The following is a 16665-nucleotide window of genomic DNA, read 5'->3' on the forward strand; positions in this document are numbered from 1 at the left end:
ATTTAGGTGGCAAACTTATTTCCCTTTTGTCTGTCTACCTATCTATCCATTTATCATACTTTTTGACATCTAACAATAAATGAATAATCATGTCTTCAAGTCATGCTAAGACTTCGGTGACAGACAGTTTTTTGGGAGGACGAATACCACAAGAAATCGAAATGATGGCTAAACAGTTGAAGGATGTGGACCAAGAAATGTTCAGAACAATACTCAAAGGTAGCTAGCTAGGTACTTTACTTTTGCATTTTAAGGTAACTTTGTTCGTTATCTAATCAAAGCCACTGTCAGCAATATTTCAGAAATATGATATGACTTATAACTGCCTCAATGAATAGGATAGGCCTTAACTACTATATCATAACTAGAACACAAGACCCATTACTCGATTCTTTATGTTTTTAATGTCCTAGGATACTTTGTAAATAAATGTATAGAAATCAAATGCGATTAGCAAATGTATTTGCTCTATTCGTTGACATTGTTGGTGAAATCAGTGAGTGGCTCTAATCCCTTTGCTCAACATGTATGTCTTACTCAATAGGACATTGTCTTAATGTTTTTTTTCTTCTTTTTTCTCGATCTTGAGGTTCTAAATAATCACATACGTGTTTTTGTTTATTCCCAGCGGTGGTAAATGCTATTGAGGGCAAGGACAGCAGAGAATCGATGAAGGCAATTGCTGAGAGTAGCGCCATACCTGAAGAACGATTGAGTCATATTGTGGCAGGAATATATAGACTCTTGAAAGAAGCACTACGTATCCCTATTTCGTCTCTGAAACAAGAAGTAAGCAGTAATCCAATGTTGTATCTGTGTAAATAAGTACTGTGTTGTACTGTCCTGTGTACTGTCCTCTGTTGTTGTGGTCTGACTGCTAGAGAGCTTGTGCATGAGTCTTGCATAGAATCTCAACATTGTTTTGTTTTTTCTCCCATCTCTTAGGCTTTCAAAGAAGATCTCAGGGAACTGAGGTATTCTCTTTTATATCACACTTTGATGGTTCATACACAACCTCATGCAGGTATACTGCTTGCTCATTTTCATTGGCAAATGAGAAGGCTTATTAACTACTGCATAATCTATTCTTGTCTAAGCAATCCAAATTGACCAAGTAGGTGTTTCACTAATCTTGTTCCCGGACACTTCCGCCCAATATGCTCAGAATATGCGCACACTAGCCAGGGGACGAGGTTAACCTTAGATTCACAGAATTACATGGCCCTTGAGACCAGACCACGACACCTGTAGCACTGCTATAATTACTGTAGCAACAACATTATGTCATCATGTTGTTACATTGTACTGTAGCAGCTGATGCAGTTATAGTTGAGTGTTTTATTAAACAAGTGAAATGTGGAACACTAATGTAATAACCAAAAACACCTAGGCCTAAGTCAATACTATAATGCAATGCTATTAGGTTGCCAACAGCCACATATTAAAGTGCAATAGCAGGTTAATACAATGTTGTTACCAGGGTGATTGCATCTACAGCAGTGTTCAAGGAGTTACCCAGTAATGAGGTAAAACACAAAACAGCGTTCTCTTAATTTGTGGAAAAGTTTCAATCTGTTTAACTTGTTTCTGATTGTAGGGTACCTGAGGAATTCATCACAGATTTTGCAAGTGTCGTTTTTGGAAATCGGTAAGTTGACGTGTGTACCTGGCTATAAACTACCATGTGAATACATAGTCATTCAAAAATAAGATTTGCAAGATTAACATCAGGGTAAACGTATAGGACACTACACCACTATTAAAAACAAATCAGGCTTTTGTGCAATGCAGCATCTCCTTACTGACATGTAGCCATCACAAGTGTGTACAACTATGTATGTAACATTATGTTCTATGGTTGTAAATGTGAATGTCTTTGTCAATATTTGCATCCTATGTATATACATGTGGGCAAATGTTGTGTTGTTATGTACATATGTCTGTCCTCTCTTTAGGAAGTGTATGACTACATTTCTTTATCTGCGGTTGTCTGTAGGCGTGCAGCACTGGATGCATTGGCTACACAGCAAGGGCCTCGGTTACCTGGTATTGAGGATTTCAGATGGAGAGTGGATGTGGCCATTTCAACAAGGTACAACTGAACTTAAACAGAAGATAGAAAATCAGCAGTGTGGAGGAGAAACTGAAGTGAGAGGAATCAACTTAGAAAACATAATGAGAACATTTTTATGGACAGTTAATCTCCTTAATACGTTTGATCTTAGTTTGATGAGAATTTCAATACAGAATTTCAAAGAAGGCTCTGAGGGATAATACATTAACTTTTTCATGCTTTTTTTGGAAGCTCCCTGGCTCGTGCGTTGCAACCATCCATTTTAATGCAGATGAAGCTCTCAGATGGAAGTGCACATCGCTTCGAGGTAAACACACTTGGTAGAATTTTGGGTTTGGGCATTGATTTATCTACAAACTGACCACTTTAATGGTATTCAGTGAAAAAAAACCTGGGTCGGTCTCTACATTTAGATGGCCCATAGTAGCCAACACTTTAATTGCTCTATAATCGTATTTATTTTATTGTTATTACATTGTAATTGCTTTGTCATTTTGGTATTACACACATGGAATATTATACTGTTCCCATTTCCTCTTGAACAATAATAAAACCACTCAACTGCATCAATCGATCAAATTCTATTTGTGAAGCACTTTTAACAAAATGGTTGAGTCACAAAGTGCTTAACAGTGACCTCTGAAGAGCAAGCAGAAACACAGTGTCAAGGGGCATTCTCCTCTGTCTGGTCTGATTGGTCATACAGTAGTACATTATCAAGACTAGACAGTTGACGGTTACAGAACTGTCCATTACTATCAAAAACAACATTTAGCATTCTATGACAATAACATGAAGTCATAGTCATTGTGTCAGGTAGATTCATAGTATAGTAGTCCATCAAGCTTAGACAATTCAGGTGTAATCACTAAACAATTACCAAGCTAGTCTTAAGTCTTAATCCCAAGCGTAAAACTGAATCTGAATGGCTATTGTTCATTTCTGAGATGGATGCCGTGTTAAACTGATATTTGTTCTCGTCAAGGGACAGGTTTATGGCAATCTGTTCCAGTTATTAAATAATCAGATCACAGGAGAATGAATAGCCACAACAATTGATCAGCCTCAGCATTTATCCTTGACGCTGTCCGAAGTCTTTGCAGTCTTTATTATGTATTAGCTCCCGCCTAAGCGACCATAAGTCTTCCTGGCATCCTCAAAAAAGACATTGCAGACAATTAACAAAAAACATGAGATGTACAATGTTACGATAAGGACAAACAAGAACGACAATAACTAACATAAAGGAATTTAACAGAATAGAATGTCACAAAGCAAAGAGACTGACAGGCTGGTATAACACAAACATTATTAAATGAACGACATCAAAGAAAGAGTGGCAACAATGAACATACATGTATCAGGAGTAATTACTGTATATGAAATATGTGTGTAGACATGGTTAGCCACATTAAGTGAATGTTCAATTGTTTTTTGTAGGTGAACTTATTTTGTTTGTGAGCATTGTGAGAAGGTTTGGAATTCCGTTCAGAGAGTGCATTAAAATCACTGTCAGTGATTTCTGCATGAAGTGCCACTAGCAAAATGTAAACTATGGAGCAAATGCATTTTAACTTGAAAATTAAACTTTATTTATATGACACACCTGTTGTACTCAAGGAATGGCATTCCATGAGAGCAGCATTATTTATTTTAAAATAAATAATAATGATTTGAAGTTGTACTGAACTTGTATTGTTAAAAAGTCCTCCTATAATGACACAACACAGACAATGAAGTAATAGGTCCTAATTGCTTTGGTTATGATGAGATAATACACATTCATCATAAGGTAGGGGCATATTGTGGTTTTTCAAATATAGAAAATGTCTCTAACTGACATCATTTTTACTCAGAGAACAGGAGTTGAATATGAGAGTGATTGGTGTAGGCTACAGCTGTACTGTTATCTCTGTCAATCAGATTGGATTACTAAGATAATACTTTTCCCCCTCTAGGTCCCTGTTTCCAAGTTTCAAGAACTCCGGTACAATGTTGCACTTATTCTTAAAGAAATGAATGATCTGGAGAAGAGAAGCATTTTGAAGATTCAAGACTAACTGCTTATTATGACAGGTTGAATGTACCAAGTGTTTTTTGTTACGCTGGGTTCTCCCTGAAAAAATATGTATATAATTGTGTTATGTCGTAGTATAGATGTAATTAGATATGTGAAATAAATTGTGGCTGTATATTTGTATACTTGAAATACTTCAGGTCTTTCTTTATTAGCCCTTGATTTGAATACGTGAAGGTTTGAAAGAGACTGAAAACAGACATTGTTTGTGTGTGTGTGTGTGTGTGTGTGTGTGTGTGTGTGTGTGTGTGTGTGTGTGTGTGTGTGTGTGTGTGTGTGTGTGTGTGTGTGTGTGTGTGTTTTGGGGGTAGTCTTACTCTTAAGGCTTCGGGTGACATTGAAACAATTCTGAGTCACCAATTATACTTAAACACGTAGACCAGACTAGACCAGACGAGCTGTCTGATGACCCACTTCCATAGTGACAAAACTTACCAAGAAGGTTGCCCTGACCCTGATATATACAACCCTGTCTGAAAGTGGGATTTAGTTCATATGCCAGCCCAGACAACCAATAGTGTACCAATAGTGTGTCGAGCAATTGAAATAGCCTATCTGTAGTCGTTCGTTAAACGGGAATCTCTTATTCAATTATAGAGGTTAATGCACATTATGAAGCTGCAATTGGTAACGCTTAATTGCAGTTTTTTTTTTTTATATATAGATGTGTCTGAGAGACCTTGATATATATCCATTAGACATCCAACATATCCGTTAAGTCATGATTGAATAACCACACACAATCTGCATTGATCTGTCCCACTTCGGGATATTGATCGATTTCTATTCTCTGTCCTTCGTGTTACAACGGACTTGTTTCGTAACAGTTTTAGAAACGTGTCCAATGGGATCAGCTGGCTACGGTCACATGACCAGGTTTATGTAAGAGTTTTTTTTTTTTTTCGTAGAGAATATCATGGTGTGAACGGTGACTTCCTTTCTTAAGTAGTGAACTGAACACGGGGCGAGGACCTTTTAGAATGAGAGGAATTAACGTGTTACATCCGAAAAGGGGAAACTGATTCTGTAAAGGGCATTCAGCTTTATTCAACATGGGGACCGAGAGCACGGATGTCATGATGCAGCTGGCGGCCGATGCTTTTCAAGCTAAAAACTTCGAACTCGCCACCGACATATACGAACGCCAAGTCCAACATCTCTGCGACCACCGCGGTACACAGCAGGAGCTGTTGGTGAGGCGAGCCGACGCACTGGCGTCTGATGGCAAACTGAGCGAAGCCTTCGAGATCTATCGCAAAGCGGCGGTCATCGAGAGACTTCGTCCCGTTCAGCTGGAGAATCTCATTGAGCATCTCTCCAGCAATATTAGAAGAAAGGATGGAACGGACAGTCTGAACAACATGCACGAGGGGAACTCTACAGAATACAGTGGAATTAACGCGTTTACCTGTAGAATATGCTATGGTTTTTTATACGAGCCAGTTACCTTGCCTTGTGGACATTGCTTTTGCAAAAAGTGCCTGGACAGAGAAAAGAGCCCCGTCTGCTGCAAAGAGTGCCATGACATTTCCAAACTCACCGATGTACCCGGTTACAGAGTCAATGTCGTTCTCGGTAGCTTGCTGTCCAAGTGGTTTCCCATTCAATTGCAAGCGATTCAATTGAGGCGTGAGGGGAATGGACTGTATGCAGAGAAGAGAATGGAAGCTGCTTTGAAAAAATACAACGAGGCAATACAAATAGGTATGACATTTGCATGATTGAATAAGTCGGCAATGCGAAAAAAAACTCCCTAACTGCGTAGCATATCACACATCACTGTCTGTCATTATAACCGCTACATTGCAACAATTCAGAGGTAAAAGTATTGTAACAATATATCCTGAGATTACCGCGAATAATTCAGATATTCACGGTAGTCTTGGGCAGTGCGTTGAGTGTTGAATAAGACGTTACGTAGCCCAGGGACCGAGCGTTGCGTAAGCGTGTGCGGTAATGCATTTGACTATTGTGTAACAACAATAAAATCAGAATGTAGGTCAAGGTTACCTCAGTTCACCACCAGTTGCAGTAGTTAAGGTTTTAGTGACTTGACTTGTTGTCGCACATGGCCTATTATTCATACACACTTGATTTTAATAGCATCAATAAACTGAAATTCCCCATACACTCAGATTATTAAAATAAAACTGGTCCTAAGTAATATTCAATATAAGTAGGCTATAGTAAAAAAATATGTTGAATGAAGGACCATGGTAGAACGAATGATTCTGACAATGCAGCTCTTATGTCATGGGGTTTCAGAAACTGATTGCCCCTCTCTAAGATTGAAATCCTAAATCAGTAACACAGTTTGACCATAGATCATTTAACATGGTGTTGGTATGTCCTATATGGAAAAAAAATAAAACTAGAAGTGATTATGTCTAGTAGGAATGCTGACCTGACACAATCTCGACCAGTTCAAGTAAATATGTCTTTTTGATGTTTCCTAGCTCCAAGGGACCATGTGTTGTTCCGTAACCGATCACAGATCAATTCCAGCCTGAATAATTCTGAGGATGCACTCCATGATGCAGATATGGCATGCAAACTAATGCCTCATTGGTTAAAGGTGAGAAGTAAACAATGTTATCCCACACTAGACTCAATGCACATATGATGTTCCATGATGGAGTTTTAGGAGGTACTACTAAAAGAACACTCAGATGTTGATATGAGTCTCAAATGTAGCCTTATATATTTTGTGTGATTTTTATGATTTGAAATATTGTTTCTTATAAGAGTGAATGTTTTCCCCTCACCACGGCTGGATTGTTCCTCACGTCTGTTTGTATTTGTTACAGGGACATATTAGGAAAGCACAAGCTCTCATCACCATGGGGAAAACAGAAGAGGCTTTAAGAGAGTATCTGGTCTGCATTTCTATAGAACCAGAAAATAAACTAGCAAAATCAGAGGCTCAAAAGGTAAATATATCACTTAAAATGTCCTCCTATGTGTTTAATATCAATACTCTGAAATAGCACAGTTACTAGTAAAGCTACATGGGAAGAAAAAAGAAACAGTGTGTGTATGCCAGCAGTACAGTATGTGTCCGCCACCCTTTTTTTTACGTTCCTCTGTTTATTTCAGCTTCTGAGTGATCTCTCAGCCCCTGTTACTGGAGATCAAGTACACAACAAAATCCTGGACTGGTCAAGTCTACTATCTTCCAGAAATAGAATAAAAAGCAACATCATGAACACATCAACCTCACTCAGCTGCCTCACCACCACTTCCAAGTCTTACAAGGTGAGAGAAATGTTTTTGTAGTTAAGTGGGTGTAGGTACCAGTATATAACAATTCAGTGCATGACAATTTGATCTTGTGATTGCTAAGGTGCTACATCATCTTCACCCTTCTTCACAGGATTGCAAGAACGTCATCAACAGAGTATCATCTGAGGAGAAGTTGATGTCTTTGCCAACTCTCACTGACCCTAAGGAGGCAGAATGTGCAAGTGAGAGAACCGCATGTGACAAAGGCAAAGAACAGGAGGGCGCAGCGGTCTGCCATCCCACCGTCATCAACAGAAGCCTCTTTCTCAAACGCAAGCATAGCACAGATGAGTGCAGCCAATTGGACAGCAACGATGTGTGCAAGCGTTCCAAGTCAGGTGAGCTTCGAGTTGCACTTGCTGAGTTGCAGATGCTCTCAAATTAAGTAGATGTTGAGATTGACGGTCACGCTTGCAAGTGCTCGTTTTACTGCGAAATGACCATTGTAAGTACAGTGTAATGTTATTTACTCATTTTTAACAGCCATACATGTCTATCCTAAACAGAGGTGACACAGAAAGAAGAGGTGACATCCTGGAGTCCTGTGGTCAGTAACCTCATAGACCCAACAGACCTGGAGTGTTCTCTTTGTATGAGGTGAGACTTATTTCTCAAGACATTTACTGTGGCCTCCAAAGGAATATGTGACAGCAGCTGGTGAAAGCAGGAACATCAAAATGTTCAGACTTTTATTCCAAAAAAATGTAAATAAATGTCAACGTTGTTGAAAATCAATTTTCAACAACGTTGACATTTATTTATATTTTTCGGAATAAAAGTCTGAACATTTTGATTGGTTGCCGGTTTGTTCCTGCTTTCACCAGCTGCTGTCACATATCTGACTGATTTGTTTCCCAGCGCTAGATTTCTATGACTCTGTTGACATATTGTGTTTGTAGCAGTGGGAGAGCATGCCATTAGTTGATTTGTTTGTGTGTATTTGTCAACTCAGTCCATAGTAGTGCAATGTTTGTCATGTTTTTGTCATTGTATAGGTTGCATAGGTAAAGAGTTTTGGGTAGAGTTAGAGTTATGGGTAATGAGTTATGCTAAATTGCTCAAATCCTTTCTCTCCTTGGTATATCCAGGATTTTCTATGAGCCAGTCACCACTCCCTGTGGACACACCTTCTGTCTGAAATGCCTGGAGCGATGCCTAGACCACAACTCCAAGTGTCCCCTCTGCAAGGAGGAACTCTCAGAGGTACATAGTTCAATCATCATGTTCAACCAACTATTAGTAGACCTGGTTATTAACATGAGGCAACAACCGATACTCTGGTATTTGCTATGGTGAATCATATCAGTACCGATGAATCATAGTTGATAATTATGTAAATACACTATTATTAAAAAGTTTCTAAGTAACTACCAGGTAATTAGGGGACTGGAAAATATAACATTGCACAAGCTGCCTGCTTCATGTCTCCTCAATGCTTCCCTCGTTAACTCATCCTCACTCTCTCCTTGCACCTGCAGTATCTAGCACAGAAGCAGTACTGCAAGACCATTCTGATGGAAAACCTCATCTGCAAATATCTGCCAACTGAGCTCCTTGACCGACAAAACGTCAACGAAGAGGAGATGGCAGAGTTATCCAAGTAAGGGTCAAAGCAACATACTCCATGCTTCATTGCAGCATGTAAACCAATAACGTTGTAACCTAATGGTGATGCCTGATATGAATAGCCACTACTTCACCTGTCTTGTAACTGATAAGCAGAAAGTGTAATTGAATAATGAAAATGTATACTAGATCATTAATGTATCTTTTTTTTTCTTCTTTTTGTAGTCTCAACAAGAACGTGCCTATATTTGTTTGCACCATGGCCTTCCCCACTGTTCCTTGCCCTCTGCATATCTTTGAGCCTTGCTACCGGCTGATGATCCGCAGGTGTATGGAGACTGGCACCAAGCTGTTTGGCATGTGCCTCGGTGACAACCTCAAAGGGTAAATAACGTAAAACCTGGCAGAACAAAGAAGGCTTGTCATGGTTATAGGATTCCTTAGTCAGGGAGTCAATTTTATTTATTTGGAAGGTTAGGGTTCGGCACAGAAATATCAGTCTGAATGTCCTTGTCCTTGGTGTCAACACTCATTTTGGAATTATTCAGTGCCTTAGGCTATATATGCAATGGCATTTTGGGTTATATAGCCTGGTTTGTTTGTTTGTTGTTGTCTTATCTGACTTTCCAACTCATTTGCCTCCTTTTATAGATTTGCAGATTATGGCTGCCTTTTAGAGATCCGTAACGTGGAATTCTTTGCCGATGGCCGCTCTGTCGTGGACACCATTGGGAAAAGGAGGTTCAAGGTCATTCAGCACCATCAGAGAGATGGCTACAACACAGCAGACATTGAATATCTGGAAGACGACCAGGTATTACAACAAATCTCTCCTCTTATCTTCTGCCGTAGACTGAAGACCCATCTCTTCAGGCTACACCTTAACTGTCCCTCCTAAGGCCTCTTCATCCCCTCTAACCCTTTTACAGTTTCTCTACTGTAAAAAATAAATACATCTTACTCTTAATTCTTCATTATTCTAGTGTTATGACTGCCAATGGCCTCTGGCACTAGCATACATTACTTTTCCTTATGATGACTGATGGATAGATTATTCACTTACTTGGACAAATGTATTTGTTGTAAGTCGCTTTGGATAAAGGTGTCTGCTAAATGCCCCAAAATATAATGTCAAATGTAAACGTAAAGGAGTATTTGTATGAATGTCCAACATTCGATGCCATTACATGTTTAGAACCTAAACCATGAATATTTGAGTCATGCTATAGCACAACATAATAACTTAATGCATGTTTAGATTTTATTGACTGCTTTTCTAATCACGGATGTTCTTGCTCGGTAGGTGGATGGTGTGGCAGAGAAAGAGCTGCAGGCTCTCCATGATACGGTGTACGATCAGGCCTTGATCTGGGTCAACTCTCTGAAGGCAGAGCAGAAGGACAGGATCTTGGGGCACTTTGGGCCGATGCCGGTGAAGGACTCTGAGCCACAGGTACATACCAGGACGCTTGACATTGTATTATTGACACTTCCAGACAAGTTCCACACACACATGGAGACAGTTCCCCAGACAGATTAAACCTAGAACTAGGCTTCAAAGGCTTCAAATATTTTTTTCTTTAGCCAAGGGCAAGGCCTTTAGCCATTTGGGTCCAGGAAACTAGCCTTGCAAGTTTAACAGGATATGGCTGGATTCTTATGGTTGTCTTGTCCCATCTGCCTTTCTCATGTAGGCCAGTCCCAATGGTCCTTCCTGGTGCTGGTGGCTGCTGGCGGTCCTTCCCCTGGAAGGTCGAGCCCAACTGCCCTTCCTCGCCCTCACGTCCCTTAAGGAGAGACTGAGTGGCATCCGCAGAGTGCTTCTGTTCATGAGCCGAAATCGCCCTCGGTGATTCCTTACGTGGGTGACTGTCTGTTGCCAGTTGTTGTCTTCCTTCCCGAAGTGTAGAAGCTAATTGACTGACTCTTTTAATCTGTGTGCTTTAAGACAGTTGATTTTGTGTTTTGATTTGTTTTTATATTATTTATGAACGTGTGTGTGCATGCAACATTGTTTACATCACTAGGAGGGTATTGAATATGACTATTAGAAAAAGTACCTATTTCCAAAGGGTTTACTGAACATCAATTACATCAAAGCTAGACCCCACATCCCGCATCTGCAGAAGATTAATTTCTTTGATGAAATGACCATAAACAAAACTGTAGCACTAGCTCATTCAAAGATCATGAGATATTCCCCTGGTTTTGGTGTAGATATATTCAGTAAACACATTCAGCTTCTTCTTTTTTCTCAAACTTTTGATGGAATATTTATTGGTATTTATATGATCTATTTGCACTTCCATTTCAAGTAAGGGAAAAATGGATCGGAAAGTTGTTGCAGCAGCATTAATGACCAACTCTTGTTTCCATGCATGGTTAGCAAAGAGATTGGTGAGCTTTGCCTTCAAATGAGGAAAACATTTTTGTTTTGTTTTGTTGAATGTTACATGTTTTTTTGTCTGACAGACTTTTTTCATAGTTTTCTACTATTGTTTATATGTTATGATGATGATGATGATGATGATGATGACCTTTTTATACAGAAGCTTTTGAAGCAGGATGGTTTTGTCCATGGAAAAGTGTTAATGAACAACAAATATGTTTTCTATTCCAAGGGCCAATTCTAGAATATTCTATTTATAGAATAGAGGTCTGCCTTTACACCAGATATGATTATAACGTAGGTATGACAGATGCAACAATAACAAACTAAAAGCAATAGCATTAATGGTTCCAACTTGTGCAGCTTAATTTCAGGTTACAAAAGACTAAAGTGAATGTGAACATGCAAACAAGTGTGGACAAGACAAAGATGAGCACTTAGCTTTATAATCGACCTTTTATAACTCTGCTCTTGGTTGAAGCACCAAACGTTTCGGTCGTCTTTATATGGCATACGTGCCATGATCCTAATAGTTTCCAAATGATCCCTGAAGCCGACACTACAGTCAGTTCAGATGAGTGTCAGTGCCCCTCATGACCCTGGTGCAGTGGTGAACGATGCATGTCTAACCACGAGTCCAAAATACACACAGAAGAGACTGATTATGTATTTTATTTCTGTAATTTGAACCTAATCACCTCATCTTGTCTTTCAAGCTGTAGCAGACGAACACACAGTGATTTTCAGATGATCTTTTTGAACATTTAGTGCCTTAAGTTGGGTTTCTTCCATGATGCCAGTACCATACAGTTGAAAAGAAGTAGCAGAAGTCACGCAAAGGTAGCATATTCCATAGTCGGGAGGCTGGTTTGGCCCAAAATTCTATTTTGTTCAATATGTGGTTCAATCTTCCAATCCTGTCGTGGTTAAACATATTGGTACTATATCTAGTCTTCTCTCAAGATAGAAATAACCTTGATACATCAAGAAGTGATTTCACTAGTTTCAATTATACTTCTGTATACAACAACATTAAGACTTGCTTAGAGATGTTGAATTTTTCAAATATCAGGATCAAAGATGATTGATAAGTGATTAAAATGATACAATTGCCTCTAACTGTTATGTGTTTACAAAAAAGAATGTATTGTTGTAGATATCATATCTGATGACTGTTTTGATAGTAATTAGTATGCAATGTTATGTACAGTCAAACAAACCTCTGAATAAAACAGGTTATGCTCTTAAGTTGTGCTATAAGAGCTGACCGACGGTCTTCACTCTGAAGTCTTGTGTCCCAGAGACCTTCTTTGATTTCCTCCTCTTGTGACCCGTCTTTCAGTTTCACGGTGGTGTCTTTCAAAATCATTCGAAACTTCTAGAATAGAGGGCCTATTTACCGCTGTGTTGCGTTAGATTTTATGCAAGCCTGCTAAATGTAGGTCATAACTGTAAGGAAGGAAAGGCTGCTCCACTCCTCCAGACCTACTGACCCACATTCTGCAGCCCAACCCAGCCTAGCCCAGCCCAGCCCTGCCCTGCCTAATCCTAGAGGAGGCCAGTGAGTGAGGTGACCCGGCCCACCACAGCCCTTCTCTGGCGTGGGAGGGAGTGGTGTGAGGGAAGAAGGAGGGGAGGACGATAAGAAGCACCAATGCGATGTGCAGGATTTCAGTGTGGTGGGAGAGAAGGGGGAAGCCGGTGGGGATATGTTTAATAAGGTTTACATAACGGGGGCAGTCAGAGACATTGCGTAAAGTTTGAAATCGGGTTAGCATCTGCAGAGAGGGGGGTGGGGGGTGAGTATCTTGTTCCCTTTTTCAAAGGACATATTTCAGCAGTCGGCCCAGGAACAATGCCAAAACAGAAAAGAAAGGGACTCATTTTTATTCAGCTTTGTTATTTTCTTTGTATCAGATGTCCTCATTCATTTAAGGGTAAAAACTTAGATTTAAAAAAATAAAAATTAAGGGTAAAAACAAACTTATAGTGAGCGACAAAATGTCTAAAGACTAAAGTCTTGATTCAAATCAAAGTCAAATCCAGCTGTACCAAGTGAGCCTGAAAAAGAGGAGTATAAAGGCAGTCTTTCTCAGCGTCTGACTTAAATCAGATCATTCATCAGTACTGCCCTGGCCAAACTGGCCACATAACACAAGTCCTCTGTTACTGCCAAGTATGCTTATGTAACTGAAAAGGATAAGGTCATTAAATGCATGGGTTGCTATGGGAACTTGGCAGCTACACCTACCCCCCGATTTAAAAAAAACAACAACATGTAACATACTGACAGAAGTAGGGCAAAGCAGTGCATTGTGGGATGCACATGTTACCTAACTCACCCAGAAAAAAGGCATCTGGGAAGTTAAGTGGTCTGTGTGTGTGTGTGTGTGTGTGTGTGTGTGTGTGTGTGTGTATGAGGATGGGTGACAGGGTGCTGACGAGACGGCAGTACGACCCGTCTTAAACAGCATGAGGCCTGTGGCAGTGACGTGCGGTGAGGTCAATGGTTGGGGAGGCACTGGTTAGTATCAGATCCAGATTTACACCAGTGACGTGCGGCGAGGTCAATGGGGAGGCACTGGCTATACTAGTATCAGAGCCAGATTTACACACATGTGAACCTGATAGAGGTAGCTTAAATTCACCATTCAATTGGCAGGTTGCACAATACTATTGGTGACCGTATGTTTAATATTTCATATCAGCATTCTTTGCACATGCATACAGGTAACACACACATACAGGTAACTGACGTATCCGATTCACGTTTTATAGGCAAATGCAGTTCCACTATTCATACTCTGGTGTCTGGAGCCACCCTACTTTTATGATAAATAAAGCACCATTACCTATCCAGATGTGGTCCTTAGTGGTTCTGCGCATGCGCACGTGTGGGTTAGGGTTAAGGTTGGGGCCCCCTCCCTGGGGCCCCCTCCCTGCTACGAACACTTCCATGCCGTTACTCACACAGTGTGCTTGTGTAATCGGCAGACAGTCTGGCCCCAATGTCTCAGCCGTACATTTCTGGCCAGGTTTCATCAATGACAATGCATCATTTTAATGTGCTTCATCTGAGGCCAATCCATCAGAGCAACGCATCTGGGTATTTTGCCCTTGCATCATGCCTCCGCCGCTTTTTGTGGGAACAGTCCCTTTAGTTTGACTGCGGGTAAATTCAAATTCAAGGTCTTTGCCAGTTTAATAACATACAATGAGTAAACAGTAATTGCTTTTTAGCTATTAGGAGCTCAAATCCGATGGCCAGTCAGGCAAACAATTATGTAATGTTGTAATGTTGCACAGTTTCACTATAACTATTTACTTTGGGTATACCTTGGATATATTTAGGCTAATTATACAGGATATTTAACAGGTTAACATAAAACAAATGTAACACTCTCATTTAGGAATTTACACGGCAAATGAGGAACTACAAATCCTACAAATAGTCTTGTACTGTTTTTGCTTTAGACACTTAGCTTGACTGAGGGTCTTTTTTATCTTTTGTAGATTGTACATTTATTACTGTATGTCTGTATGTCTGTATTTTGTATGTTCAGGACCCCAGGAAGACTAGAGGTACATCCGTGTGCTTCTAATGGGGATCGAATCAAATAAAATCCCTGGAAGCCCCCAGAAGTTCTTCACCAAATGTTTGTCACAGACATACACATATTGACTGGAGGGGCCGATATGTTTACCCTTTGCATCCTCTCTGTGGATGGCCTGAAGCCTTTAGGCAAGGTGACACTAGCTTTTCCAATAAGGCACCAGCACTTCACCACACTCGATTTCTCTCAAAAGGGGGAGTGGTCGTTTGGGTGACAGGGAGGTGACGCATGACTGCTCTGATGAATAGTGTTGTGTAATGGGTAGATGGCTCAGCTGACATGACAGGATCTGTTTCTGCCACCGGCAGGGTTAGGGCCATTGTTTAAAAGTGACCATCTATGGGCAGGTTTCCCCAGACACAGATTCAGCCTAGATAATAATAATTGTTTACCTCAATTGTTTGTCTTGAGTGTTGAGTGTATGATTATCATACTCCTAAGATATAACATCAATCATATTGCCTCATTAAACCCAACCTTTAGGTTTTAGGCTTACAAATGTTAGCAGAATACGATAGAGATGTCCCTTTTTCACCAATGAGATCATTTCTTGGCATTATTTATGACTATTTAGGGGACCCCTTTTGGCTTAAGAGCACCCCCAGAGGAAATACTCAGGATTAACTTCATTTCTGTCCAGAAAACCTCCCAAAATATCAAGTGTTATAATTGGTCTTTACTGGCCCAGTTATGATGTAAGGACTGAGACTGCTGTCTATTACATGAGTTGCAGCAGGAAATATTTGGGAGGGGCGATTCACGTGAGCAGAGGCACAGGACAGAAACCATTTTCTGCCACTGTAACAAGTCCTGAGGTTTAGGAATGTGTGATCTGTGGCTTCCAACAGAACAACCCTGCACCCACACCAGAGCTGAGCTCATAACCTGAAAAGGGAGGTTATGGAACACAATGGGAATTTTCACGAGTCAGTGCGCCAGCTAACACCCCTCTCCTATCTCTCTATTGTCATCTGAAAATATATATTATGTACTCCCCTCTCAGGCCAGGAGACAGATAGTGGGACTCCAAGAGTCAAAAACTGCATGGGAAGCCTAGGCAAGTTAAGTTTATTTGTATAGCACATTTCATACAACAAGGGCAATTCAAAAAGCCTATTTCGAAAGGGTGTCACAATTATTGTCAATAGAAATGCTGCCTGATTTGGATGTTACTCAATGGTCACCCCGCCCTAGTGGCATTGGAAAGAGACCAGTAACTCAGAAACACTACGACCAACGTCGGGGGGAAATCTAGTTGACCTATACAGTATGTCTGCACTTTGACAGATACAGATGAACTGGATTTATATAACTGTGCCCATTCGTTGGCTGGGAGTGTTGATGTCTTATTCACCAGCAGATTAATAAAGCAGTTGATAGGAGTAATGTGCTTCTGCAACCCGGAATTATGGCTGAGAGGTCTGCAGTGAAAACACAGTGTAGAAGGTCAAGCGTTGTTGTATAACCTATAATTAAGTACAGTATTTGCTTACACAAAGTACATGGAGGAGGAACACGGAGCTTGTTTATGTAACATAGAAAAAAACCCTGTTAAATCAGGGGAACAAATTAATGTATCCCTGATAAATGATTTGACATAAAAGATACATGCTTTATGTACATGTGTTTTTCTTGTAGTCTAGCTCTAGTTCTTCTTTTTCTT

At 40.2% G+C, this 16665-nt stretch overlaps 2 protein-coding genes across 2 annotated transcripts; both read left to right on the top strand.

Annotated features, from left to right (window-relative positions):
- The first annotated feature begins 20 nt into the window (after positions 1-20).
- On the top strand, positions 21-4150 carry commd5 (COMM domain containing 5). The gene is made up of 7 exons (XM_080525816.1): positions 21-219; positions 629-789; positions 946-974; positions 1598-1648; positions 1997-2092; positions 2306-2381; positions 4033-4150. Exons 1-7 carry the CDS (start codon positions 90-92, stop codon positions 4132-4134), a joined length of 645 nt encoding a protein of 214 aa, XP_080381942.1. The 5' UTR covers positions 21-89; the 3' UTR covers positions 4135-4150.
- Positions 4151-5203: 1053 nt separating this feature from the next.
- LOC308152249 (LON peptidase N-terminal domain and RING finger protein 3-like) lies at positions 5204-11342 on the top strand (the record flags this gene model as incomplete). The annotated part of the gene is made up of 12 exons (XM_080525176.1): positions 5204-5855; positions 6608-6726; positions 6959-7081; positions 7248-7406; positions 7525-7771; positions 7940-8030; positions 8522-8636; positions 8912-9033; positions 9225-9383; positions 9651-9813; positions 10303-10452; positions 10694-11342. 12 exons carry the CDS (start codon positions 5204-5206, stop codon positions 10850-10852), a joined length of 2259 nt encoding a protein of 752 aa, XP_080381302.1. The 3' UTR covers positions 10853-11342.
- Between the last annotated feature and the right edge of the window lie 5323 nt (positions 11343-16665).

The sequence above is a fragment of the Nansenia antarctica genome (assembly GCF_963989245.1).
Source record: "Nansenia antarctica genome assembly, chromosome: 3".
In the NCBI taxonomy this organism is placed as follows: domain Eukaryota; kingdom Metazoa; phylum Chordata; class Actinopteri; order Argentiniformes; family Microstomatidae; genus Nansenia; species Nansenia antarctica.

Excerpts from the sequence above, each read along its gene's own strand:
- commd5 (XM_080525816.1), top strand. The coding sequence starts at position 90 with ATGTCTTCAAGTCATGCTAAGACTTCGGTGACAGACAGTTTTTTGGGA. Across the intron at positions 220-628 it reads GTTCAGAACAATACTCAAAG|CGGTGGTAAATGCTATTGAG; the intron begins GTAGCTAGCTAG and ends GTTTATTCCCAG. Across the intron at positions 975-1,597 it reads GAAGATCTCAGGGAACTGAG|GGTACCTGAGGAATTCATCA; the intron begins GTATTCTCTTTT and ends TTCTGATTGTAG.